We start from the raw sequence: 23,706 nt of genomic DNA, 5'->3' as shown, positions 1-23,706 counted from the left end.
TCTAAATATCTCTGGCACTCCACCGCGGATAGTATCGATGGTGACATCGATATAATTCCCATCTCTAGTGTAGGTTTTGTTTTTAAGTCGTGAGTGTGGGTGTGCGTTTGGGCGATAACTGAGTAGCTTTTGAAAAAATATATTAAAAAAAATAATAAATATTGGACGCAGTCCAGAACTCAGAACAATTCAACACCCGTCGCTCGAAGTGTGAACAACTACGTGTTCGCCGCATCTCGCTTCCAAAAAAAAATTAAAAATAAATTCGTCTTTCGATCGGTCAAATGTGCGTCTAAATCAAAACAAAAGGGAAATATAATAAAAATAATATATTCGGCAAATATTTAATAATTTAATTATGAGTGACAAACTGGTAAACGGTACCTGCAATGGTACCAGCAGCAACAACCACAACAACAAATGCAACGGCAACGGCAAAGGAAAAGACATTCGTGTTTGGTGTGATGGCTGGTGAGTCAGTGGATTATCCTAGGGTGGTTGGGGGTGGTGTCAAAAGGTGAAGGGGGTGGCATCGTTAATAGTTAATTACGTGTATTAAAACATCATTTAAATCACATAAAGCATGTGCAAGTAAATATGACTTGCTTATATTGATAACTCTCCCAAATAGCGGTACATATATTGCGTCACTCTTCCTTCCATTGCTTGTTATTGTGCGATGGGGGTGTAGAGGGAGAGAAGAGAGCACAGTGAGTCAAAACTGTGGCATTTCATTGGCAATCTAACTGATTTCGTTTGTCGGCCCCGACTCGGGGCCCACCATATCACAATTCGATTAGAGTAGAGTTTGAGGTTTTTTTTTTCTATTTAAGTGCGACAAGAAAAACTACATTCATTTGATCATTTTTGCCTTTTTAAATTTAACCAACTGCTCGGTTTTTTTTTCCTGGTTTGCCTATTTCAAGATCAAGGTCAATGGAGAGAATGTCTGCGCCAAAAAATTGACAAGCAATTGCAAATGTTCTCTCATGGTTTGATCAAACGATTCATTATGATTTTATCTAGCATATTTATGTACATGGACATGGACTTGTTTATCAATGCTAACGGATATTTGCATCTTATTGTTAGATGCATATTAATATTTTAGCCCTTTTAATAGACAAATGTATGTTAGGCACGTTGGAGAGTGTGATATGATATTTATATAGATAGATAATATAACCGTTTCAAGATTAAAACTTTGGTTACTCATGAGTTCTTAGACTTATTCATTGCATTCATAACACACAAAGATGTCTCATCTTCTCTTTGTTAACAATGTTTTACCATTAAAAAGGAAACAAACTCGACCTTGAATTCAAATGTTTGTATGTAAATACTTATAGTATGCATCCTGCCCCTAATCGTTGCCTATTGTTCCCAAATGAATAACAAAGATTGTTATGTGCATAGTGAATTTGTGCTGATTTCTAAAGCATTATCACTAAATTCTTATGTGCAATGCCTTAACCGTTTGTTCGTTGGTTTTCAGTCTATATAGAAAGAAAGAGAGAGAGAATATGACGCACCGATTTATATGGGTTGGCCTACCATAACAAGTTTGCTGTATTTAGTTAAGTTTTTTTTTTTTTTTTTTATCAACATCTAAGAGAACTTCCTCAATTGTGGTGTAGCTGGTTCTATAAATGTTTATATACATTTATATATGTATTTATATCTATTGTTTATGTTTGCTGCTGCACACGCCCAACCCAAACAATACATATGTACATATGTATGTACATACATATGTATGTGCATATGTATAGAGGTACATACATATGATGGCATGATTCTGTGTATGTACCCACGGTAAACCAATTCACTCATTTCTCTCGTTTTCCCCGCTCTCTTTCTTGCTCTGTCTCTCGGTTTCTCAATTGTTTGACACGTTTACGTGGCCATCCGTTGAGTGTGGTCGGTCTGTCCCGAAACATCACGTGATTCCCATTTTGCGCATGCCCCGGCCGGCTGCTGTCGCCATTGACCTATTCAGGCGGCAGCGGCGGCGGCGACGTCATCATCTTCCTATTTAACTTGAGGTTTGAGGTTCTTTTTGTATGCATTTTTGTATATAATTAAATTGACATTTCGTTGGAACCTTGGAGGTCAGAGCTCTGAAACCCCTTAACTATTCGCACAAGGGCAAAGATACATAAGTCGTTAAAAATCGAACCGAGTAAACTGCAATACACCCCTTTTCAAATTAAGATGGACCAGTCATTAAGCAATTGGTTTATAGAATATTAAGTTAAAGCAAAGTAATTATGTATGTATCTATTAAGTACTGGAAAAGTATTAACAAAAATTGTTAGAAAAATTTAGAAAGTTTCCGATGGAAGCACAAGTTGTAAGCTATAATACAAGGCTTAAACTTATTAATTTTGATCACATTTGTTTTGGACTGCAAAAACTGTATTTTTTCTCCTGTATTTCAAAAATATTCAAAATATTGAGAAACAAGAAACAGATCGATAAAGATATCGAAGGAAGATTCGTGCAGATTATGAAGTGCCTTCAAAAGATTGAATCCAATCTTTAAAGGGTGTCAAAGGCATTTAATGATTATAATATTTGCGCAACTAAAAGTATTTGCTGTTAAGGTGACGATTTTGAATTGTTTCCGGTTACAAATTCCTGTAGATAGTAGTTCCCATCAACAATACGAAAAGCCTCGTGCCTGACTTAACCCAAAACCGTTGATAACCCAAAGTGCAGAGCATACAATAATCAGCTGCTCCTGATGCTCTACATAAATGGCCAACAGATTAAAGATGTTATTCTAGGAGGTCTAGGCAGGGGGGAGGTAGGAATTCAACACAAAACAAAAAAAGTCCGGATTGAACTCTTATCTCTGCCGTTGGGTTGGATGATTGACGCAAGTGAAAATCCAACGAAATCTCTACCCTTCTTTCCTATCTCCCTCTTTATCTCAGAGAGGAGGCCTCTCTGCCTGCTTTTCGTCTATTTGTTTGTGTTCTAAATCTGTTTATGTCAATGTCAATGAACTTTAATTCTCATTTGAATTTTTGTAATTTGTAAGTGCAGAGAGAGGGTGATGTGGGCGGGGGCACTTCCTTCTGGTTACTCCTATGGCTGTGGGCACAAATTCTACAAAGAATCGCGTGATATTTTTTTAATCAGCAACAATACTTGGGGCAGTAGTCGACGTCGTCGTTGGCGTCGTTCAACTCAATTGATTAAGCAGCTAGCCTAGCAGCCAAGCAGCCAGCCAGCAGCTCCAGGGTCCGTAAAGTACAACAATATTAATAACAATGTTTTGTATACGACACAGATTTCCATATAAATAATACACATATACATACATATATATAATGCGAAAAAAAATCTCCGGGAGTAAAGGTTTCTTGTCATTTAATGAATGGCCCACGCTTTTACTAGCTGCCCTCTTTTGAATTTTATTCTCTGCTGTTACTATCAGCTGTGGCTGAATATATTTATATATGTATGTATATATATACACATGTGTATATATTTATGTATATATTTTTGTCGAATTACCAGTGACGTGCAAACTTTTGCTTTTATCATCCAATACAATCCATCTCCCCCACAACCAAAGCAAAGCAAAGCAAAGCAAATCAACCAACCAGCTCAGTATTAAAATAAATTAATATTTTCGTAGTCGTGTTTTTTTATTGTCAAGGTAATTTGACAACCTTGATCTTATGAAAACAGAGAGAGAGAGAGAGGAAAAGAAAAAGGGAGACGGGGGGAGCTTGGCGTAGTCAGAAGAGAGAATGTCTACGAGTTGGTATAAATATTAGTAATTATTATATAATATATATGCGTATACTAACCCACATTTACAATCGTCTAACTTTTTGTTTGCTGCCATTATGTATGTCTAACAGTTAAACAGTTAAATTATCGATTTGATAAGGATGACGTCTCCTTTTTTGGGGGGTTTCTTATCGGTTGGCATACAATACACAATTGATTGGATAATGTCTGGCGTAAGGTGTGGTTGTGTTTGTTTGTGGTTGGGGTGGCGTATGAGTGATGTCGTCTGCGGTTGGAGGCCCTTGGAATACCTTTTATTGTTGTTGTTGTATGATATCTAGAATTAATCATCATTGCGTTTGTGGTGAGAACAATATTTATTTACCTTATTAGCCATAAAAATGAAGTGTGTTTGTCATGACGCAGGAAATATTTTCACCTTTTCTATAAGCAAATTGATCATATGTTTTTGGCGTAGAGACAGAGAGAGAGCGAGAAAGGAAGTCCTATGTTTATGAGTCTGGCTACTAAGAAAAGCAAACAATATAAAATTTTAACTTGCTAAAAAATTTGATATTTTAATTAACATAAAAAGAACGCCCCTTATAAAGTGTCATTAGTTTAGCACATGTGAACTCTTTTAACTTATGTATTTCGCAATAATTTCTATGGAATATGAGAAACATTCAAATGTTTGTGTGATATTTAAGTTGATTATAGTCATTAATTTGGATGTAGATACTGAAAAGTTCTGTAATGACTTCTAGATCTTTAATTTTAAGAATTGTAATATTATCAAGACTATTACAATATTTCTGTTGGGATCTATTGGGCAATACTCTATTGAAAACAAAATACTACATATGTATTTAACTGCCACTCTGTGTGATGGGCTTAAAATATTTGACAAAATGGCCATCTACGAATAATGATGAGTAATCAAAAGTTGTTTGCTAATTAAACATGTACATATGTATGTATGTATGTAGATGGAAGAAGGTTAAAAGTCCCCAAAAAGAAATATTGCCAGAAAAATGTTTTATTGAAGAATCATATTCCATTAGTAGGAGTTTGCATAACTATTTTTTTAAAACGTGTGGAATTTTCTTTTATGGCAATCGTTTGCATCATCTGATATTGAGAGCGAAAATTTTCTGTTTCATAAACTCAGAGTAATTATTATCACAATAATAATTTTAATTGCATATGGCGTAAAACTCAATTTTGGCATCACATCACGTCGTTGTGGTGTGGGCACGTGTTATGTGCAGTTATCATCCGATATATACTGATTTTGAATATTTATTTCATTATTGAGAGAATCAGCGGAACCAGTAAACACTTGAAAGCAACATCTCTCGACAAATGCAATTAGAAAAATATTGCTAAATAGCAAAACTCGTATCTCCATCTTTGTTTATTTCTCTCTCTCATTCTCCCTCTTTTTGTTTGTACATAATATAGTATCTCCCAGGCACATCTGATGATCATGTCCAAAGTGCAAACTTAACCAACTTTACACATTCTGCACACAAAGTAGAGCAAACGCCACGACTCTCAGTTGGTCATTAACTGATTGTTGGAGTAAGTCGGCCAGTCAGACAGTTAATTGACAAACAACAGCTTTAATTGGGCTTTGACGATTTGTAGTAGTTTCTTTCATAAGCTCCTATAGTAATATCTTTACACTTTAAAATTTTCTTTGAACTGCTGGCATGTGCGGTTAATGAGAAATGTCTATGAGAATTTTAACTACAGTTTTAATTACTTGTTTTAGAAATTTGACATCTGTTTTCATGTGTAAATTTTGAAAAGCACATTTTCCAAATTGGGAAATTCCAGAAAAAACAAAATATAAAATGAATGATCAATCAATGATTACATATTGTAATCAATTTTGGATTGCGTGACTTGAGCTGAGGTACTTGAACTCGGTTTTTTAAGCTGAATGGAAAACTTTACACTAATATATAAGCACTGTAGTGATAATTTACTATATATAGCACTAGCATTAGCATGATAGGAGATCGAGGATCGAGGTCAGCATCAATTTGCTAAATGGGAATCGATCAGAACCGCCAAATGTGTGCGCTGATTCAGCTTCATACAAAAAAGTTGAACTGAACTCTCAAGGTCGATAGTTGTCACGCCTTTTCAATGGAAGCTTATCATATAATGGAAGTTTTTGTTAACATCGTCTAGCTACTCCACGAGCCAAAATGATGTTGTAGATAAAATGTACCAAAATTACACTTGTTAGTTAAAAGACGGAGGAAGCACTTGATAAACCTTTTCGAGTCTAGCACACTTTCTAATTAAAAGAGATAGTAATCGATAATGTTGTTTTCCTTTGTAACTTCCTTTCAGTTACGATATGGTACACTTTGGACATGCAAACTCATTGCGACAAGCCAAAGCACTTGGCGATAAAGTAATTGTGGGCATACACACGGATGAGGAGATCACCAAACACAAAGGACCGCCCGTGTTTACCGAAGAGGAGCGTGTCAAGATGGTGAAAGGCATCAAATGGGTCGATGAAGTGGTACTTGGTGCTCCATATGTGACCACGTTGGAGGTACTCGATCAAAATAACTGTGATTTTTGTGTCCATGGCGGTGAGTAGACTGAAAATTATACTCTTCACTGTTTCCATTTTGCAGAATTTACAAATTTTTCATATTTTTTCAGATGATATCACAATGACTGCCGAGGGTGTAGATACATATCATCTTGTCAAGTCGGCAAATCGTTATAAGTAAGTGTAAAAATATGATCACTACATGGGGGATCGCGGAAGAAACAGAATATTTCTAATTAAAACTAATAATTTTGTTCTTTTTATCAGGGAAGTCAAACGTACAGCAGGAGTTTCCACAACTGATTTAGTTGGCCGCATGCTGCTACTCACACGGAATCATTTTCGTCAGGGATCTGCTGAATACGATATTGAGAAAGAAGGTACATTTTTGATTGTCTTTAAATATTAATTAATAGATAATAGATCATTCTCATATTTCCATTTACCTAAACATTCGGATTTTGTACGTTTAAACTAGCTAAAAATAAAAGCAAATCACATCGGAAAGCTCAAATTAATTGCTTTTGTGCCTCATTTTTAAACTCTATCCTCTACTAACTGTCTAATGTCTAATAATGTATCTTTCGCTTTTACTAAAAATTGCATGCTGCGCACACACAGTTCCAAGTATGAAAACTAAAAACTAAAAATCTCAAAATATGTGTTTACTTTATTACTAGATATTATTAGATGTTTAGACTATAGAAATCTTTTGGGCCAACCGCACGCTTAGCTTTTAGTTTTGTGTCTTTTATTCTTCGTTAATGTCTTATAAACTCTCAGTAAGACTTAAAAGCACAAGACGAAACGACTTTTGAATTGAACAAAACCTAAAACAAAAAACCTATTTCTTTGATTTATGTTGCTCTCTTTCTACATTTTTACTCTTTCTCTTCTTTTTTTTATTTCTATGTACGCACTGTTTACCACTAACCAAAAAAAAAAAAATCTTTATCAAAAAAATATCTATGTATATATCCAAATCCAAATCCAATCCAATCCCGTGCGTGTGCGCGCCCGCGTAACGAATCTGCAATCAAAAATCCAAATCTAAATATCAATAATGCTCGCCTCCTAATCTCATGTATATAAAATCAACAAAAAATTCCGCTTGATTAAACAATAAACAGCAAAAATTTTAAAACTACAACAACTGAACTCCCATTTAGGTTCTTCGAATATGGGCCAAGATTCCGCAGCCAAAAGTCCCTGGACAGGCTGTAGTCAATTCTTGCCCACCACACAAAAGATCATCCAGTTCAGTGATGGCAAATCTCCAAATCCTGGTGATAAAATCGTGAGTATAAATTTCTGACTCGCATGTTTTCATGGAATAATGTTTCTATCACTTATTTCTTTAGGTATATGTGGCTGGTGCCTTTGATCTCTTCCATGTCGGTCATTTGGATTTCCTTGAGAAGGCTAGCAAATTGGGTGACTATTTGATTGTCGGTCTTCACACAGATCCCGTAGTCAACTCCTACAAGGGTAGCAATTATCCCATTATGAATCTACATGAGCGTGTTCTCAGTGTTCTGGCTTGTAAGGTAAGAATTCGAAAAAAAGGACTGAAGAACTTTAAAAAAAAGATACCAACTAAAAAAAAATAATCAGTAACACAAGGCAATTTTTTCTTCTTGCAGTTTGTAAATGAAGTCGTTATTGGTGCTCCCTACTGCGTTACAGAGGAGCTGCTGGATCATTTTAAGATTGATGTTGTCTGCCATGGTCGCACACCCATTGCCCTAGAGGATGGAAAAATCGATCCTTATGCAGTGCCAAAGACTCGTGCCATCTTTGAGTTAATCGATTCGGGCAATAATATGACCACAGAACGCATTGTGGAGCGCATTATTTCTCATCGTCTGGAATACGAGCGTCGCAATCAAGCCAAAGAGAAGAAAGAAATCGAGGCCTTCGAGGCCCTGCAGCGACAAAAGCAAACCCAAAAGGCAGGCTAGCCATCAGCAATATAGCATAGCATCGTACCGGCAGCAGCATGATCGACCGAAATTTTATTTTATTTTATATTTTTGAGTTCCCGTTTTCCATTAGTTTGTTTTTGTTTCATTTCTTCTTTTTCCATGTATTCCGCACTCTTCAATTTTCTAGTTTTGTTATGTTTATTTTTAAATTGGTTTGCTTAATGCATTAAGTCACTGCTAAAGAAAGAAAAACCAAAATATTCTTGAGGACCGTTTTTAGTACAATTTCAGTTAAAAATCCTCAATGTTTTATTTTTAATACAAACCATATACATGTAATACCTTAATACTAGTAGCATAATCTAAAATCTAAATTTTATGTGTATGATGTAAGCTCAAAATTTGTAAATTCTACTTTATATTTTAAGAATTGTTGTAGGCGTGAAAGTCAAATCACAATAAAATTGTACAAAGTATATGTGTATGAAAAGGCGAAACCAAAAATGAAAATGACAATGATAATTATGTATCATACAATAATCGTAATGTGCTTTGTGGTTGTTGTTTAATTTAACAATTCTAGGCAAAAATTCTAATCACCATGTAACCTTCACTTTGTATTCTTATAAAAAGACCGATACATTCAATATTTATATAAATAGTAAATGAATCTAACGCAGTTGTTCACAATTTCAATTTGAGTTCCACTTACAAATTGCAGTGTTGAAATTGTGAACCACCAACAACCATGCCTAGAATAACTGTATGTCTCCAACGTCTTATTTTATCTGTTCTATATAAATAAATTTATAGTTTTAATTAATAAACAATCTGCAAATGTCTATGTAAATGTTTGTGACAAAAAAAAATGAAGGAAAATACACGAATGATATTTATTTTAACTATGTAGAAGATTTATTTATATACTCCCAAATAAATTCATTACAAATGGAAGCTCTACACATACATTCATATTGCCTTCTTTTAAATTTTAAAAGTATTTCTTATTGAATTAGATTTCTTGCTGGCCTGTTTCAAATTCTAGTTCCATGAACAAGCTTTCCAAATCATTTATATTTTCCAATGCATCAGCCGCATAATGCCTTGCGAATTGCTTTAAACGAGTAATTTGTCTTAGGGCTTCATCAATTGATGTTATTGAATCACTTGTGTTCCCTCTATCTTCATCCTCAGAATCACTTATTTCCACAATCGCATCTTCTGGTCTATCCTTTGCCAATTTGCCTTTAATGGATTTGAATTTAATATTGTGTCGTTTGCGCTATTTATGAAGCCATCCATCTGATGCTAAGAATCCAGAATATTTAACATTCTTAGCTACTGCTTTTGCTTTGGCCTTAATGATGGGTCCCGAAACAGGGATATTTTTACTCCTTGCATGTAAAAACCATTCATAGCATAATTTATCAACTTGTGTGCCTTTTGATTTAAGAAATTTTCTCTTCTGTTCGATATTAGCACCAGATTGCAACTCAGATTTAAAGCATTCTTTGTTTTTAACAATGTAGGCAGCTTGTGTTTTTCCAATATTAAATCTATTGAAACGAAAAATTCATTTCAAATAGTTTGATTTAAAAAAAAAAAAGGTTTACCTTCGTGCTAAATTGCGTACAGATAGTTGCTCCAGCTCTTGCACTTTAATAATATTGAGTTTTTCGTTCAATGTAAGAAATTTGTGTGTAGCCATTCTCTGTTATTCCTACCAATTGTTTGATGGCAAAACGAAAATCGATAGCAGCTAAGGATCATAGTGGGGAACCCCCTTTTTCAATGTGTGAAACACAAAAGAATCGAGCAAAACAGGGTATGTTCATTTTTGCAATGAATGTGCCACGCATTAAAGAAAACATCATCTTTAAAGCTAACGAAACGATTAGTCAAAATTTAACTGGCAGATCAATATCTTTCTGTTTATGCAAGTCAGTTTCATAGTTTCATTAGTTTATTTATCATATACATATGTATTTCCATTAACAGCTTTTGATAAAATAGAACGTTATACGACTATAACTCTGGTTTTTTTAAGGTATTTTGTTTGAGGCTCATCAAAGTTCTTTACATTAACACCTGAACGTAAGGAAAGAGTACCCAAAAAAACTGAAAGGGAATACAAATTTCGTCACGCTGAAGCTACAGAGACCACCTTACCCACACCTACGTATTTCATCATGGCATAAGGTAATCTCGTTGGAGTTAATTGACAGACAGTTAATTGACAGTTAATTGACAAACAACAGCTTTAATTGGGCTTTGACGATTTGTAGTAGTTTCTTTCATAAGCTCCTATAGTAATATCTTTACACTTTAAAATTTTCTTTGAACTGCTGGCATGTGCGGTTAATGAGAAATGTCTATGAGAATTTTAACTACAGTTTTAATTACTTGTTTTAGAAATTTGACATCTGTTTTCATGTGTAAATTTTGAAAAGCACATTTTCCAAATTGGGAAATTCCAGAAAAAACAAAATATAAAATGAATGATCAATCAATGATTACATATTGTAATCAATTTTGGATTGCGTGACTTGAGCTGAGGTACTTGAACTCGGTTTTTTAAGCTGAATGGAAAACTTTACACTAATATATAAGCACTGTAGTGATAATTTACTATATATAGCACTAGCATTAGCATGATAGGAGATCGAGGATCGAGGTCAGCATCAATTTGCTAAATGGGAATCGATCAGAACCGCCAAATGTGTGCGCTGATTCAGCTTCATACAAAAAAGTTGAACTGAACTCTCAAGGTCGATAGTTGTCACGCCTTTTCAATGGAAGCTTATCATATAATGGAAGTTTTTGTTAACATCGTCTAGCTACTCCACGAGCCAAAATGATGTTGTAGATAAAATGTACCAAAATTACACTTGTTAGTTAAAAGACGGAGGAAGCACTTGATAAACCTTTTCGAGTCTAGCACACTTTCTAATTAAAAGAGATAGTAATCGATAATGTTGTTTTCCTTTGTAACTTCCTTTCAGTTACGATATGGTACACTTTGGACATGCAAACTCATTGCGACAAGCCAAAGCACTTGGCGATAAAGTAATTGTGGGCATACACACGGATGAGGAGATCACCAAACACAAAGGACCGCCCGTGTTTACCGAAGAGGAGCGTGTCAAGATGGTGAAAGGCATCAAATGGGTCGATGAAGTGGTACTTGGTGCTCCATATGTGACCACGTTGGAGGTACTCGATCAAAATAACTGTGATTTTTGTGTCCATGGCGGTGAGTAGACTGAAAATTATACTCTTCACTGTTTCCATTTTGCAGAATTTACAAATTTTTCATATTTTTTCAGATGATATCACAATGACTGCCGAGGGTGTAGATACATATCATCTTGTCAAGTCGGCAAATCGTTATAAGTAAGTGTAAAAATATGATCACTACATGGGGGATCGCGGAAGAAACAGAATATTTCTAATTAAAACTAATAATTTTGTTCTTTTTATCAGGGAAGTCAAACGTACAGCAGGAGTTTCCACAACTGATTTAGTTGGCCGCATGCTGCTACTCACACGGAATCATTTTCGTCAGGGATCTGCTGAATACGATATTGAGAAAGAAGGTACATTTTTGATTGTCTTTAAATATTAATTAATAGATAATAGATCATTCTCATATTTCCATTTACCTAAACATTCGGATTTTGTACGTTTAAACTAGCTAAAAATAAAAGCAAATCACATCGGAAAGCTCAAATTAATTGCTTTTGTGCCTCATTTTTAAACTCTATCCTCTACTAACTGTCTAATGTCTAATAATGTATCTTTCGCTTTTACTAAAAATTGCATGCTGCGCACACACAGTTCCAAGTATGAAAACTAAAAACTAAAAATCTCAAAATATGTGTTTACTTTATTACTAGATATTATTAGATGTTTAGACTATAGAAATCTTTTGGGCCAACCGCACGCTTAGCTTTTAGTTTTGTGTCTTTTATTCTTCGTTAATGTCTTATAAACTCTCAGTAAGACTTAAAAGCACAAGACGAAACGACTTTTGAATTGAACAAAACCTAAAACAAAAAACCTATTTCTTTGATTTATGTTGCTCTCTTTCTACATTTTTACTCTTTCTCTTTTTTTTTTATTTCTATGTACGCACTGTTTACCACTAACCAAAAAAAAAAAAATCTTTATCAAAAAAATATCTATGTATATATCCAAATCCAAATCCAATCCAATCCCGTGCGTGTGCGCGCCCGCGTAACGAATCTGCAATCAAAAATCCAAATCTAAATATCAATAATGCTCGCCTCCTAATCTCATGTATATAAAATCAACAAAAAATTCCGCTTGATTAAACAATAAACAGCAAAAATTTTAAAACTACAACAACTGAACTCCCATTTAGGTTCTTCGAATATGGGCCAAGATTCCGCAGCCAAAAGTCCCTGGACAGGCTGTAGTCAATTCTTGCCCACCACACAAAAGATCATCCAGTTCAGTGATGGCAAATCTCCAAATCCTGGTGATAAAATCGTGAGTATAAATTTCTGACTCGCATGTTTTCATGGAATAATGTTTCTATCACTTATTTCTTTAGGTATATGTGGCTGGTGCCTTTGATCTCTTCCATGTCGGTCATTTGGATTTCCTTGAGAAGGCTAGCAAATTGGGTGACTATTTGATTGTCGGTCTTCACACAGATCCCGTAGTCAACTCCTACAAGGGTAGCAATTATCCCATTATGAATCTACATGAGCGTGTTCTCAGTGTTCTGGCTTGTAAGGTAAGAATTCGAAAAAAAGGACTGAAGAACTTTAAAAAAAGATACCAACTAAAAAAAAATAATCAGTAACACAAGGCAATTTTTTCTTCTTGCAGTTTGTAAATGAAGTCGTTATTGGTGCTCCCTACTGCGTTACAGAGGAGCTGCTGGATCATTTTAAGATTGATGTTGTCTGCCATGGTCGCACACCCATTGCCCTAGAGGATGGAAAAATCGATCCTTATGCAGTGCCAAAGACTCGTGCCATCTTTGAGTTAATCGATTCGGGCAATAATATGACCACAGAACGCATTGTGGAGCGCATTATTTCTCATCGTCTGGAATACGAGCGTCGCAATCAAGCCAAAGAGAAGAAAGAAATCGAGGCCTTCGAGGCCCTGCAGCGACAAAAGCAAACCCAAAAGGCAGGCTAGCCATCAGCAATATAGCATAGCATCGTACCGGCAGCAGCATGATCGACCGAAATTTTATTTTATTTTATATTTTTGAGTTCCCGTTTTCCATTAGTTTGTTTTTGTTTCATTTCTTCTTTTTCCATGTATTCCGCACTCTTCAATTTTCTAGTTTTGTTATGTTTATTTTTAAATTGGTTTGCTTAATGCATTAAGTCACTGCTAAAGAAAGAAAAACCAAAATATTCTTGAGGACCGTTTTTAGTACAATTTCAGTTAAAAATCCTCAATGTTTTATTTTTAATACAAACCATATACATGTAATACCTTAATACTAGTAGCATAATCTAAAATCTAAATTTTATGTGTATGATGTAAGCTCAAAATTTGTAAATTCTACTTTATATTTTAAGAATTGTTGTAGGCGTGAAAGTCAAATCACAATAAAATTGTACAAAGTATATGTGTATGAAAAGGCGAAACCAAAAATGAAAATGACAATGATAATTATGTATCATACAATAATCGTAATGTGCTTTGTGGTTGTTGTTTAATTTAACAATTCTAGGCAAAAATTCTAATCACCATGTAACCTTCACTTTGTATTCTTATAAAAAGACCGATACATTCAATATTTATATAAATAGTAAATGAATCTAACGCAGTTGTTCACAATTTCAATTTGAGTTCCACTTACAAATTGCAGTGTTGAAATTGTGAACCACCAACAACCATGCCTAGAATAACTGTATGTCTCCAACGTCTTATTTTATCTGTTCTATATAAATAAATTTATAGTTTTAATTAATAAACAATCTGCAAATGTCTATGTAAATGTTTGTGACAAAAAAAAATGAAGGAAAATACACGAATGATATTTATTTTAACTATGTAGAAGATTTATTTATATACTCCCAAATAAATTCATTACAAATGGAAGCTCTACACATACATTCATATTGCCTTCTTTTAAATTTTAAAAGTATTTCTTATTGAATTAGATTTCTTGCTGGCCTGTTTCAAATTCTAGTTCCATGAACAAGCTTTCCAAATCATTTATATTTTCCAATGCATCAGCCGCATAATGCCTTGCGAATTGCTTTAAACGAGTAATTTGTCTTAGGGCTTCATCAATTGATGTTATTGAATCACTTGTGTTCCCTCTATCTTCATCCTCAGAATCACTTATTTCCACAATCGCATCTTCTGGTCTATCCTTTGCCAATTTGCCTTTAATGGATTTGAATTTAATATTGTGTCGTTTGCGCTATTTATGAAGCCATCCATCTGATGCTAAGAATCCAGAATATTTAACATTCTTAGCTACTGCTTTTGCTTTGGCCTTAATGATGGGTCCCGAAACAGGGATATTTTTACTCCTTGCATGTAAAAACCATTCATAGCATAATTTATCAACTTGTGTGCCTTTTGATTTAAGAAATTTTCTCTTCTGTTCGATATTAGCACCAGATTGCAACTCAGATTTAAAGCATTCTTTGTTTTTAACAATGTAGGCAGCTTGTGTTTTTCCAATATTAAATCTATTGAAACGAAAAATTCATTTCAAATAGTTTGATTTAAAAAAAAAAAAGGTTTACCTTCGTGCTAAATTGCGTACAGATAGTTGCTCCAGCTCTTGCACTTTAATAATATTGAGTTTTTCGTTCAATGTAAGAAATTTGTGTGTAGCCATTCTCTGTTATTCCTACCAATTGTTTGATGGCAAAACGAAAATCGATAGCAGCTAAGGATCATAGTGGGGAACCCCCTTTTTCAATGTGTGAAACACAAAAGAATCGAGCAAAACAGGGTATGTTCATTTTTGCAATGAATGTGCCACGCATTAAAGAAAACATCATCTTTAAAGCTAACGAAACGATTAGTCAAAATTTAACTGGCAGATCAATATCTTTCTGTTTATGCAAGTCAGTTTCATAGTTTCATTAGTTTATTTATCATATACATATGTATTTCCATTAACAGCTTTTGATAAAATAGAACGTTATACGACTATAACTCTGGTTTTTTTAAGGTATTTTGTTTGAGGCTCATCAAAGTTCTTTACATTAACACCTGAACGTAAGGAAAGAGTACCCAAAAAAACTGAAAGGGAATACAAATTTCGTCACGCTGAAGCTACAGAGACCACCTTACCCACACCTACGTATTTCATCATGGCATAAGGTAATCTCGTTGGAGTCAAAACATGTTTATTCTGCGATAAGATCGTCAGTGCAGAGTTGCTTCGTGAAATCAAAGGTTGTGCCTCGGCGAGTTGTTTCCCATTTCGTCTTATATTCTTGACGATATGAGTTATTGCATATTTTGCTGTATGTGAAATAAATGTATGTTATTTGATCTACCAAATTGTGTCTTGGAGTATACCTCATATGCTGCCAACACATCTTGATGCTTCTAATTCCCAAAAAGCGGCATTCTTATACATATATTCGTTCTCTAATATTAGATCCAAACGTTCCAAACACTTTGTTTAATGCTTACCAACATACCTTTAAAATAAAATAAAAAGTTTCTGCGATTCATTTGCATAATTTTGGTAGAGTTCATAACTTATACACATAAAAAATAAACAAATATCAATGTACACAGATACATACATACGTGTGTATGTATTTATTTCTGCTCAAATGCACCGAATAAATTCAGAAGCAGTCATCGTCATTGTTCACCCTCAAAGTAGGCAACAGAGTTTGTGTGGGGTAGGTAAAACGACTTTGCTCTGTTGAACAAAAATTTTTTGACATGCGCACCATAACAATTCCCAACTGGTTATAGCATTTCCTTCATCGAGAGGCAAGTCATAGGCCGTTTCTAGTTATCGCTTCTCGGCCTTATGGCTAAGATCAAAGTGTAGTATCTGTTCTTATCAGCTTAACATCTGATAGTTTCTCCATTGGAGAACAACAAATGTTAAACTGATTTTTGGAAACAGACGGAGTGCTAGGGGCTTGCTCCACCTCTGTCGCGGGTTGGCCCGGTATTGCAGTACCGCCGGGATTTCGGCCCAACTGAATAATAAATTTGAACACAAAAAAGGAGAAGCCTACATTGTTGGCTAGAATAGTAGGGGGGAGTGTTGACTCATACCATTTAGCTTAATATGGTGTGCAAAGAGCTCGCTAATATTTGTATTTGGACATTCAAGTTAACCCATCAAAAAAGCAAGCAAAGATATTTTAAGAGTTAAATTTCAAAGTAACTAAGTAACCAGATATTAATTGTCAAAGTTGAATGAAATTCTACTCAAAGAGAAGACTATTGTATTATTAGATTTACAAATGGAAGAATGAGAATAGAATGACTAAATGAGTCTGACAAAAGTAATTAATAGGCATTTTACCTTTGCATATAGAAAAAATATTTCAATTTTCATTTTGATTTATTAGGTTTTATTATTATTTGTTTTTTTTATTTTAATCGTACATTTATTTCGATAATCCACCTATTATTAAATACAATTTGGTTTTTGGATTCAAATGTTTTTTTGCATTTCGTTTTCCCATAGTACAACTTGTTAAATTCTGCCTCTTTCATATTCACGACGCTGCCTTTTTAAGGTTTGCGCGCCCGCGTTCATTGCTGACAACATTTTCATTCCGTTAATACCCTTAGAATAAACAAAAATAACATTTATAATAATACATATTTATACTGTTAAATAAATTCGAAAGCAAAGTAACAAAAAAATGTATTAAAATCGAATTGAAAAATGTTCAGCAATTACGATACGTCGATATACAACAGTTGGCCATATTTTTGGATTTTTTTATCTTTTATTCGTTTGGAAACAATCTCAATGTTGATCTCAATGATTTTCTGTCTAACTACTATATAATTACTAACTGGTAAATAGCTGCGCTAGATTTTGGTTTCTTTCTTCCTTTTTCTCGTTTTAACATTCTATAGAGCGCTCATCTTTGGTTCGTATTAGTGGTTCAATAAGAACAGAGTGATAGAAAGATATTTCTTGTGATGTGTTTAACGTATACAATGCACTAGAGAGATAAAGTTAGAGTGTGTGTGTGTATATTCTTATAACGAAAGGACGTGGATGGACAGTGGCTGGGACAGCTTAGACAACGACAGCACCGGCCTCCGAACGGCTTACTGGCAAGTCAGGACAATTCTTCCAGGTATCTGATAGAGGGTCATAGCATTCCACAGCGTTGATTGTGACTTGAGCCCGATAAAAGTTCACTTCACATGGCTGAAACAATCAATGAAAGTATTAGAAAGTTTTTCAAATCTCGTTGCAGTGTTTTTATACCTGATCACCGCCCGCCACATATAGCAAGCCATCAGCTGCTGCCACAGCGGGAATGGCTCTGGGTGTATTTAAAGCGCAAACCGTTGACCATTTATCCTCGTCGAAACTATAACGCTCCACAGAGCTTAAAATATCCTGGGTAATGCTACTTCCGCCCACAACATATAAATAGCGATCTAGGACGGCTACACCCATTTGACAACGAGCTGTTTGCATGCGGGCTAATTGTGTCCATTCTTTGGTAACCGGATTGTAGCTAAAATTAAAAAAAAAATATGAATTTAAAATATTCTTCACAAGCTGTCTAATTGTTAGTTAAAATAAAAACCTTATCAAGTCTGGCAAATGTCTTGTGGTTGTGGTACATCCACCTACAATATAGATCAGACCCTCAAAACTGACTACACCCATGCTAAACCGAGGCTGTGGCATACTGCCTATTAGTTTCCACAGATCCTTTTCCGGATCGTAGCACTCCATGGTCCCACCAATGTCATCGCCGATCCAGCCTCCAACCGCAAACAGATTTCCACCCATGGTGCATAGTCCAAATTCGCAGCGAGGCACAATCATTGGTGCAATAGGTTGCCACACGTCGTTTTGAGGATCATACACTTCCCCATTGGCAAGAATCTGAGATCCACGCTCTCCACCTACTACATAGATCTTTCCATTAAGCGCCGATACGCCAGGCAGTATTCGTCCCACCTCCATAGGTGCCGTTTCAGTCCATTCTCGGCGGAATATATCGAATTTGGCCACTGTCTCAAATATGCAATCAGCCGAATTCCATGTCCGAGGCGTATCGCGATGTGATCCGCCAATAATGTAAATATTTTTCTTGGCCAGTTGACGAGGACAAACCCGCAAGGGCACAAGCTGACCACGTTTTGATGCAATATCTCGACAAATCGACCGCAGGGCAATCTTCACCGACATGTCGCGACAATCATCTTTGAGAGCCTTGTCGATGACCTTCACTGGAACAAGAGCCATGCGGACATGGGAAAGAATATCGAAAACATAGCAACGGCGCTGAGTCACATCGTGTTTAATCCAACGAAGTGCTGCCTGGAACACTTGAGATTCGGAGTCGACTCGCAGCATCTCGGAATTAAGTAGCTGCGATAGCAGAGATTGTGGCGTTTCCAGAAATTCATCCTCAAGGGTGATCTAGGATGAAAATTGGTGAAAATTAAGTTTAGTAGATGTTGAATTTATTAATTAGTTGGGCCGAAATCCCGGCGGTACTGCAATACCGGGCCAACCCGCGACAGAGGTGGAGCAAGCCCCTAGCACTCCGTCTGTTTCCAAAAATCAGTTTAACATTTGTTGTTCTCCAATGGAGAAACTATCAGATGTTAAGCTGATAAGAACAGATACTACACTTTGATCTTAGCCATAAGGCCGAGAAGCGATAACTAGAAGTGGCCAATGACTTGGCTCTCCATGAAGGAACTGCTAGAACCAGTTAGGAATCATAAGTCCTATAATTTCAGTTACAGCAGTTGTGTTGCCTACTTTTCATAGTGTCCTACTTTCTTTTCATATCCAGTTTCTAAAGTAAAAACTACCCTTATTCAGGTCAACACATACTGCAATACATGAATTTTTTCGTTTTTATTCATTAGAATTCCCAACTTGTTTTAGCAAAGTAATAATGGAGAGTCTTGAAGTTGGCGAGCTACAATCACTCTGGCTTCTCTTCAGTTGTCGAATAAATCTTTCGCCTTTTACTAAAGATTTCCGTGGAGAGGAGCACTCTAATGAGTCTAAACTGAATTTTTCGATGAGCCTGGCGACTTTGGTTGCCGGGCCAATAATAAATACATTAAAAAAGGAATAAGATTGTGAATTAGAGAGAGAGATGATATTGAAAATTTATTTATGGGAAAATAAAAACCAAAGTGTCAGCAGTGAATATGTAAATAATACAGAAATAGACAATTTAGCTTCATATTGACTGGGGTGTTCGGTCACTTTGCAAGTTATGAATGAAATGTGATAAAGACCTGTAAGATTCTTCTGAATATAAATTCAATTGGCTTTAATTGACATAAATTGTTATGAGAAATCTTTGAGTGAAAATTTTTTGAAATAAATATATAGACCACAGCTTAGAGAACATGACTTTGTCGGGCCCACCCCAGAGGTTTCCGTAGTGTAGTGGTTATCACGTGTGCTTCACACGCACAAGGCCCCCGGTTCGATCCCGGGCGGAAACAACACAACCAACCAACTTTGAACGAATTGATTTTTTTTTTTTTTTTTTTAACTTACCGCTGGAAAATTGGCATGAACAAAATTGATTGCACTTTTGGCTAGCGATTCGCAATTGTGCGCTTCAGCGAAACGTAAAATACCCAAAGCATTAGTGGCGTGCAGCTCACGGCAAAGAAACTCACAGCAACCGTCGACCACTTCGTTGAGTTGAAGCATATCGGCAGCAGCTAAAAGTTCTTGGACATTCGACTGTAGAAGGGGGAGGGGTTAATTAATATTCAAAAAGGATATTTATGTGATGGGAAGGGAAGCCAGCCGCCTTCTCACCTGTGTTATTTCACAGCGTCCCGTGTAGATAAAGTCAAGGAGTATATGCAATATATCGCCATCAATGGTATGCAATACCACAGATTTTTGATTTGGATTTGATTCATTTAGACCCAATTCGGGTCGAAACATTGCCTCGAAATAGGCACTCGCGGCACTCAAGACAGCTCTATGGGCATTGAATGTGGCTTCGCCAGCACTTATTTCCACATCACAGAAACGCGATTGTTCCCTTAGCTGATTCAAATTGGAGAGAACTTTGAATGGATATTGGGCATTGCAATAGGAGGGACGATTTGTGCGTTGTGTGCTGTTGGACGAGGAGGAGGAACTGGTTGCTCCACCGACAACTCCTGTTGATGTTGATCCTAGTCCTGTATAGAAATCGGCATCATGATTGGTGGGTTGTGAATTTGTTGTTGCTGGATTGCCATTATTATGACAATTTGCATTGTATTCGTGGTGGTGTATGGAATAAGTTTTTAACGGTGGCATTTCGTTTTGATTTCCTCCTTCTTTCTATATATTTTGCTTTCTTAGCTATTAAATGCACTTGTTTCTGTTGTTCTTTTAGTTGTTGTTGCTGTTGTTGTTGTTGGTGGTTGTGGTGGTGGTGGTGGCAGTTGACCAATTATAATTCTTAATTAAACTTAATTACTGCACTCTGCACCAGTTAACTGTGCCTTATTGTTGTCGTTGTTGCTGTTCATTTTTCATTAATAAAAAAAAATGCACAAATACACTTAAACGCTCACACACACACATACACAATGGGAAAAAGTTTACATTCGCCCACACCCCAGTGCAAATATAAAGATTGATACTTTGTTTAAATTTATGCACTCTACAAAACGTAACTTTGTCTATGCTAACTAATATTGCAAAGTCAACTAAACAATTTTAAACTGAACATTGTATTTGTTATTTTCCGTGGCTTTTCAATATCCTCTGCTTCGGGCTTTCTGTGTATGTGTGACTGCGGGTGCTACGTTCACCCACTTTTCGATAACGATTCCCGATAACAGTTGTTCATCTCGTAGCACAGACGGAGCAACAAATTTAGCACAGTTTTTAAAATGTTTTTAAGGCATTTACGAAACATACGATTTCATGGGATTTCTAGGCGCTGGGCCAGCGGCTCATCTGAACCACTCAGCTTTCGGAATGAGAAGCTGCAATCGTATCTGGAGAGCTTGCGTCAGGAATATTACGCTTTGCGAATGAATGCAGCCGGCAATAGCAAGTCCTATGCCCGCCTCTCGCAATTGGAGGGCGTGGTTAATGCCCTCGAACAGAGACGTGTCCTGGAGCGTAATCTGACCAGCAAGCAGGACTTGGAACAGGAGAAGGATGAGGATATGAGACAACTGATGGAGGAGGAGAACGAAGTCTATACGAATCTGTTGGCCAAACAGGAACAAACCATGTTGCAGGAACTATTGACTCTGGCCGATGATGAGATTTATCCGTCCCTTTTGTTTGGAATCAATTCCGGAGCTGGTGGCCAGGAAGCCATGCTGTTTGCCCAGGAACTGTACGAAATGTACACAGGCTATTTCGATCACATGGACTGGGACTACGAGGAATTTGCCCGGGAAACCACTGATATAGGTGGTCTGAGACATGCAAACATATTAATTAATGATCAGGATGCCTATAATTGGCTACGTTACGAGGCAGGAGTGCATCGAGTTCAGCGGGTGCCGGCCACAGAGAAATCCGGTAGAATACACACAAGCACAGCATCGATCACTGTGATACCCAAGCCAGCGGATGTCCAAATTCATATAGCGGAGAAGGATTTGCGCATTGAGACGAAACGTGCAAGCGGGGCCGGGGGACAACATGTGAATACCACAGATTCTGCTGTTAGAATAGTCCATTTGCCAACTGGTCTGGCTGTGGAGGCGCAATCGGAACGCTCGCAACTTAAAAATCGTGAAGTCGCCTTGAAGCGTCTTCAGGCGCGCTTAGTCCAACAGCAATTGGAGAGTTCTGAGGCCACTAAAATGGCAACCAAAAAAGCCCAGCAAGGCAGCCTTAATCGCAACGAAAAGATACGCACCTACAATTTTGTCCAAGATCGAATCACAGATCATAGGATACAGAATGGCACCTTACATAATCTAAATGGATTTCTGCAGGGTGGCGAGCAGCTGACTGGGCTGATTGAAAAGCTACGGTTGGAGCAACGTAAGGCACGTCTGGTGGAGATGCTAGAAGCATGGCAGCCCCCAAAGGAGGATCTAGCTAATAGCCAAAAGAGTTAGTCAATATATTTTTAACCCTAGCGAGTTGTTATAATAAATTTAATGTTTTGTTGAAGAATTCTGAATGAATTACACTTAAGGCATAGTAGTTTAAATTATATTTCGTGAACTCTCAACAAACTCTGGCCCAATCCGCCGCACTGCCGATATGCAGAAGATGCTCTTTAACTGCTGCCTCCAGAATATCTCGTATTTCCCTGCAGCCAGCCATGGCTGTCTCGATGACAGTCTCCAAATGATCAATATGGAAGCGTTCGCTCATCTCCAGGAATGCAATTTTCTCTGAAGTCGGTAGGGCAGCTACAGTCAGTTTGGGTCCGCCAGAGATCTCTTCGACTTGTGAGATGTCCGTGAGGGGAATATTTGATTTACTTAGAGAAGCTGTGCAAGCCACAATGAATTCATTGAGGCAAATACCAGCATCGATCAGAGCCAATGTGGCTGCATTAAGAGCCACGGCATAGTTGGCTCCGTCCGCTTGTAGGACCTCCACATAGACATCGATCTGTGAGCGAGGATACAGCTCGGACTTGATGGCCGCACTTAGAGCCTGCTGTAGATACATTTTGAACTCCTGTGACTTACGGTCCCCACGGGGACGATTCTTACGCTCTGCTGTCGAAAATGTGGCCTGACTATATTGGCAATTAATAATCACATCGTTGGACTCCGAGGACTTGTTCTTGCCCTTGGCCTGATGTGGACCATAAACAGCGGCCAGCACTTTGGTGTTTCCCTGCTCCATATAGGCGCTGCCATCGGGTTGCCTGTCAGAATAAAGAATTTAACATAAATTCGACTGCCCCATGTCCATTTCGTCGCACTTACTCAAAGACACCCAGCTTGCACTTGATGTGGCGCAACTCATGTGGCCGGCGCCCATCCAAGCGAAGGCCCTGCTCACTCAGTAACTCAAAGTTGGCGGCCATCAAATATAAATAGTGGCGAATATTTATTTATTTAATAAAAATACAAAAAAAACGCACGTGGACGGCAATTTGTTTACAATTCGCGGCATAAACACAACATCGAACATGTTCGATCGATTACTCACGAACTCGAACATGTTCGAGCGTTTTACTCACGCGATTTAAAGCGCGAAAATGGAACCGCTCGAACTTGTTCGCGGGTTTTAAGTCGCGTGAGTAAAACGCCCGAAAAAAATCGGAAAATATCGGTAGTTTTAATCGA

At 36.8% G+C, this 23,706-nt stretch overlaps 6 protein-coding genes, 1 long non-coding RNA gene and 4 other non-coding genes across 13 annotated transcripts; 6 read left to right on the top strand and 5 right to left on the bottom strand.

Annotated features, from left to right (window-relative positions):
- Positions 1-72: 72 nt before the first annotated feature.
- LOC137581135 (ethanolamine-phosphate cytidylyltransferase-like) lies at positions 73-9,155 on the top strand. 2 transcript variants are annotated; one of them, XM_068295316.1, is made up of 7 exons: positions 73-471; positions 6,115-6,365; positions 6,439-6,505; positions 6,596-6,708; positions 7,459-7,625; positions 7,690-7,875; positions 7,972-9,155. In XM_068295316.1, exons 1-7 carry the CDS (start codon positions 359-361, stop codon positions 8,287-8,289), a joined length of 1,215 nt encoding a protein of 404 aa, XP_068151417.1. In that variant the 5' UTR covers positions 73-358; the 3' UTR covers positions 8,290-9,155. The 2 variants fall into 2 exon arrangements, with proteins under 2 accessions (XP_068151417.1, XP_068151418.1); XM_068295317.1 differs by having other exon boundaries at positions 74-471; positions 7,498-7,625.
- On the bottom strand, positions 9,146-9,973 carry LOC137581138 (uncharacterized). The gene is made up of 2 exons (XR_011033082.1): positions 9,867-9,973; positions 9,146-9,809 (listed from the first exon to the last, which is right to left on the bottom strand). It is a non-coding gene; the product is annotated as an uncharacterized lncRNA (long non-coding RNA).
- A 1,265-nt stretch (positions 9,974-11,238) lies between these two features.
- LOC137581017 (ethanolamine-phosphate cytidylyltransferase-like) lies at positions 11,239-14,294 on the top strand. 2 transcript variants are annotated; one of them, XM_068295172.1, is made up of 6 exons: positions 11,239-11,506; positions 11,580-11,646; positions 11,737-11,849; positions 12,599-12,765; positions 12,830-13,015; positions 13,111-14,294. In XM_068295172.1, the coding sequence occupies exons 1-6, from the start codon at positions 11,263-11,265 to the stop codon at positions 13,426-13,428; spliced, it is 1,095 nt and encodes a 364-aa protein (XP_068151273.1). In that variant the 5' UTR covers positions 11,239-11,262; the 3' UTR covers positions 13,429-14,294. The 2 variants fall into 2 exon arrangements, with proteins under 2 accessions (XP_068151273.1, XP_068151274.1); XM_068295173.1 differs by having other exon boundaries at positions 11,240-11,506; positions 12,638-12,765.
- cag lies at positions 14,285-15,106 on the bottom strand. The gene is given in 2 exon segments (XM_068295174.1): positions 14,285-14,948; positions 15,006-15,106. Coding segments are annotated over 2 exon segments (639 nt in total). The 5' UTR covers positions 15,101-15,106; the 3' UTR covers positions 14,285-14,404.
- A 1,139-nt stretch (positions 15,107-16,245) lies between these two features.
- On the top strand, positions 16,246-16,441 carry LOC137581585 (U2 spliceosomal RNA). Its single transcript, XR_011033194.1, has one exon. It is a non-coding gene; the product is annotated as a U2 spliceosomal RNA (small nuclear RNA).
- A 353-nt stretch (positions 16,442-16,794) lies between these two features.
- Positions 16,795-21,212, bottom strand: LOC137580289 (actin-binding protein IPP). Its single transcript, XM_068294261.1, has 5 exons — positions 20,246-21,212; positions 19,976-20,167; positions 18,024-18,868; positions 17,696-17,951; positions 16,795-17,635 (listed from the first exon to the last, which is right to left on the bottom strand). Exons 1-5 carry the CDS (start codon positions 20,738-20,740, stop codon positions 17,501-17,503), a joined length of 1,923 nt encoding a protein of 640 aa, XP_068150362.1. The 5' UTR covers positions 20,741-21,212; the 3' UTR covers positions 16,795-17,500.
- On the bottom strand, positions 18,919-19,114 carry LOC137581583 (U2 spliceosomal RNA). The gene has a single exon (XR_011033192.1). It is a non-coding gene; the product is annotated as a U2 spliceosomal RNA (small nuclear RNA).
- LOC137581592 (U5 spliceosomal RNA) lies at positions 19,386-19,510 on the top strand. The gene has a single exon (XR_011033200.1). It is a non-coding gene; the product is annotated as a U5 spliceosomal RNA (small nuclear RNA).
- Positions 19,848-19,920, top strand: TRNAV-CAC (transfer RNA valine (anticodon CAC)). The gene has a single exon. It is a non-coding gene; the product is annotated as a tRNA-Val (tRNA).
- A 54-nt stretch (positions 21,213-21,266) lies between the features above and the next one.
- mRF1 (mitochondrial translation release factor 1) lies at positions 21,267-22,573 on the top strand. Its single transcript, XM_068294264.1, has one exon. It carries the CDS (start codon positions 21,322-21,324, stop codon positions 22,513-22,515), a length of 1,194 nt encoding a protein of 397 aa, XP_068150365.1. The 5' UTR covers positions 21,267-21,321; the 3' UTR covers positions 22,516-22,573.
- On the bottom strand, positions 22,541-23,553 carry Ski6 (exosome complex component Ski6). Its single transcript, XM_068294265.1, has 2 exons — positions 23,344-23,553; positions 22,541-23,282 (listed from the first exon to the last, which is right to left on the bottom strand). Exons 1-2 carry the CDS (start codon positions 23,442-23,444, stop codon positions 22,628-22,630), a joined length of 756 nt encoding a protein of 251 aa, XP_068150366.1. The 5' UTR covers positions 23,445-23,553; the 3' UTR covers positions 22,541-22,627.
- Positions 23,554-23,706: the final 153 nt, after the last annotated feature.

The sequence above is a fragment of the Drosophila tropicalis genome, unplaced genomic scaffold (genome assembly GCF_018151085.1).
Source record: "Drosophila tropicalis isolate 14030-0801.00 unplaced genomic scaffold, ASM1815108v1 contig_845, whole genome shotgun sequence".
NCBI classification, from domain to species: Eukaryota; Metazoa; Arthropoda; class Insecta; order Diptera; family Drosophilidae; genus Drosophila; species Drosophila tropicalis.
Note: the sequence above shows the minus strand (reverse complement) of the source record. Positions and strands in the feature narration are given on the sequence as shown.

Coding starts and splice junctions, on each gene's coding strand:
- LOC137581135 (XM_068295316.1), top strand. CDS start 359: ATGAGTGACAAACTGGTAAACGGTACCTGCAATGGTACCAGCAGCAAC. Junction 6,366..6,438: donor TGATTTTTGTGTCCATGGCG/GTGAGTAGACTG, acceptor ATATTTTTTCAG/ATGATATCACAATGACTGCC. Junction 7,876..7,971: donor TCAGTGTTCTGGCTTGTAAG/GTAAGAATTCGA, acceptor TTCTTCTTGCAG/TTTGTAAATGAAGTCGTTAT.
- LOC137581017 (XM_068295172.1), top strand. CDS start 11,263: ATGGTACACTTTGGACATGCAAACTCATTGCGACAAGCCAAAGCACTT. Junction 12,766..12,829: donor CAAATCCTGGTGATAAAATC/GTGAGTATAAAT, acceptor TTATTTCTTTAG/GTATATGTGGCTGGTGCCTT. Junction 13,016..13,110: donor TCAGTGTTCTGGCTTGTAAG/GTAAGAATTCGA, acceptor TTCTTCTTGCAG/TTTGTAAATGAAGTCGTTAT.
- LOC137580289 (XM_068294261.1), bottom strand. CDS start 20,740: ATGCCACCGTTAAAAACTTATTCCATACACCACCACGAATACAATGCA. Junction 17,952..18,023: donor CATTTGCCAGACTTGATAAG/GTTTTTATTTTA, acceptor TTTTAATTTTAG/CTACAATCCGGTTACCAAAG. Junction 17,636..17,695: donor ATGTGGCGGGCGGTGATCAG/GTATAAAAACAC, acceptor TGATTGTTTCAG/CCATGTGAAGTGAACTTTTA.
- mRF1 (XM_068294264.1), top strand. CDS start 21,322: ATGTTTTTAAGGCATTTACGAAACATACGATTTCATGGGATTTCTAGG.
- Ski6 (XM_068294265.1), bottom strand. CDS start 23,444: ATGGCCGCCAACTTTGAGTTACTGAGTGAGCAGGGCCTTCGCTTGGAT. Junction 23,283..23,343: donor TGCAAGCTGGGTGTCTTTGA/GTAAGTGCGACG, acceptor TTATTCTGACAG/GCAACCCGATGGCAGCGCCT.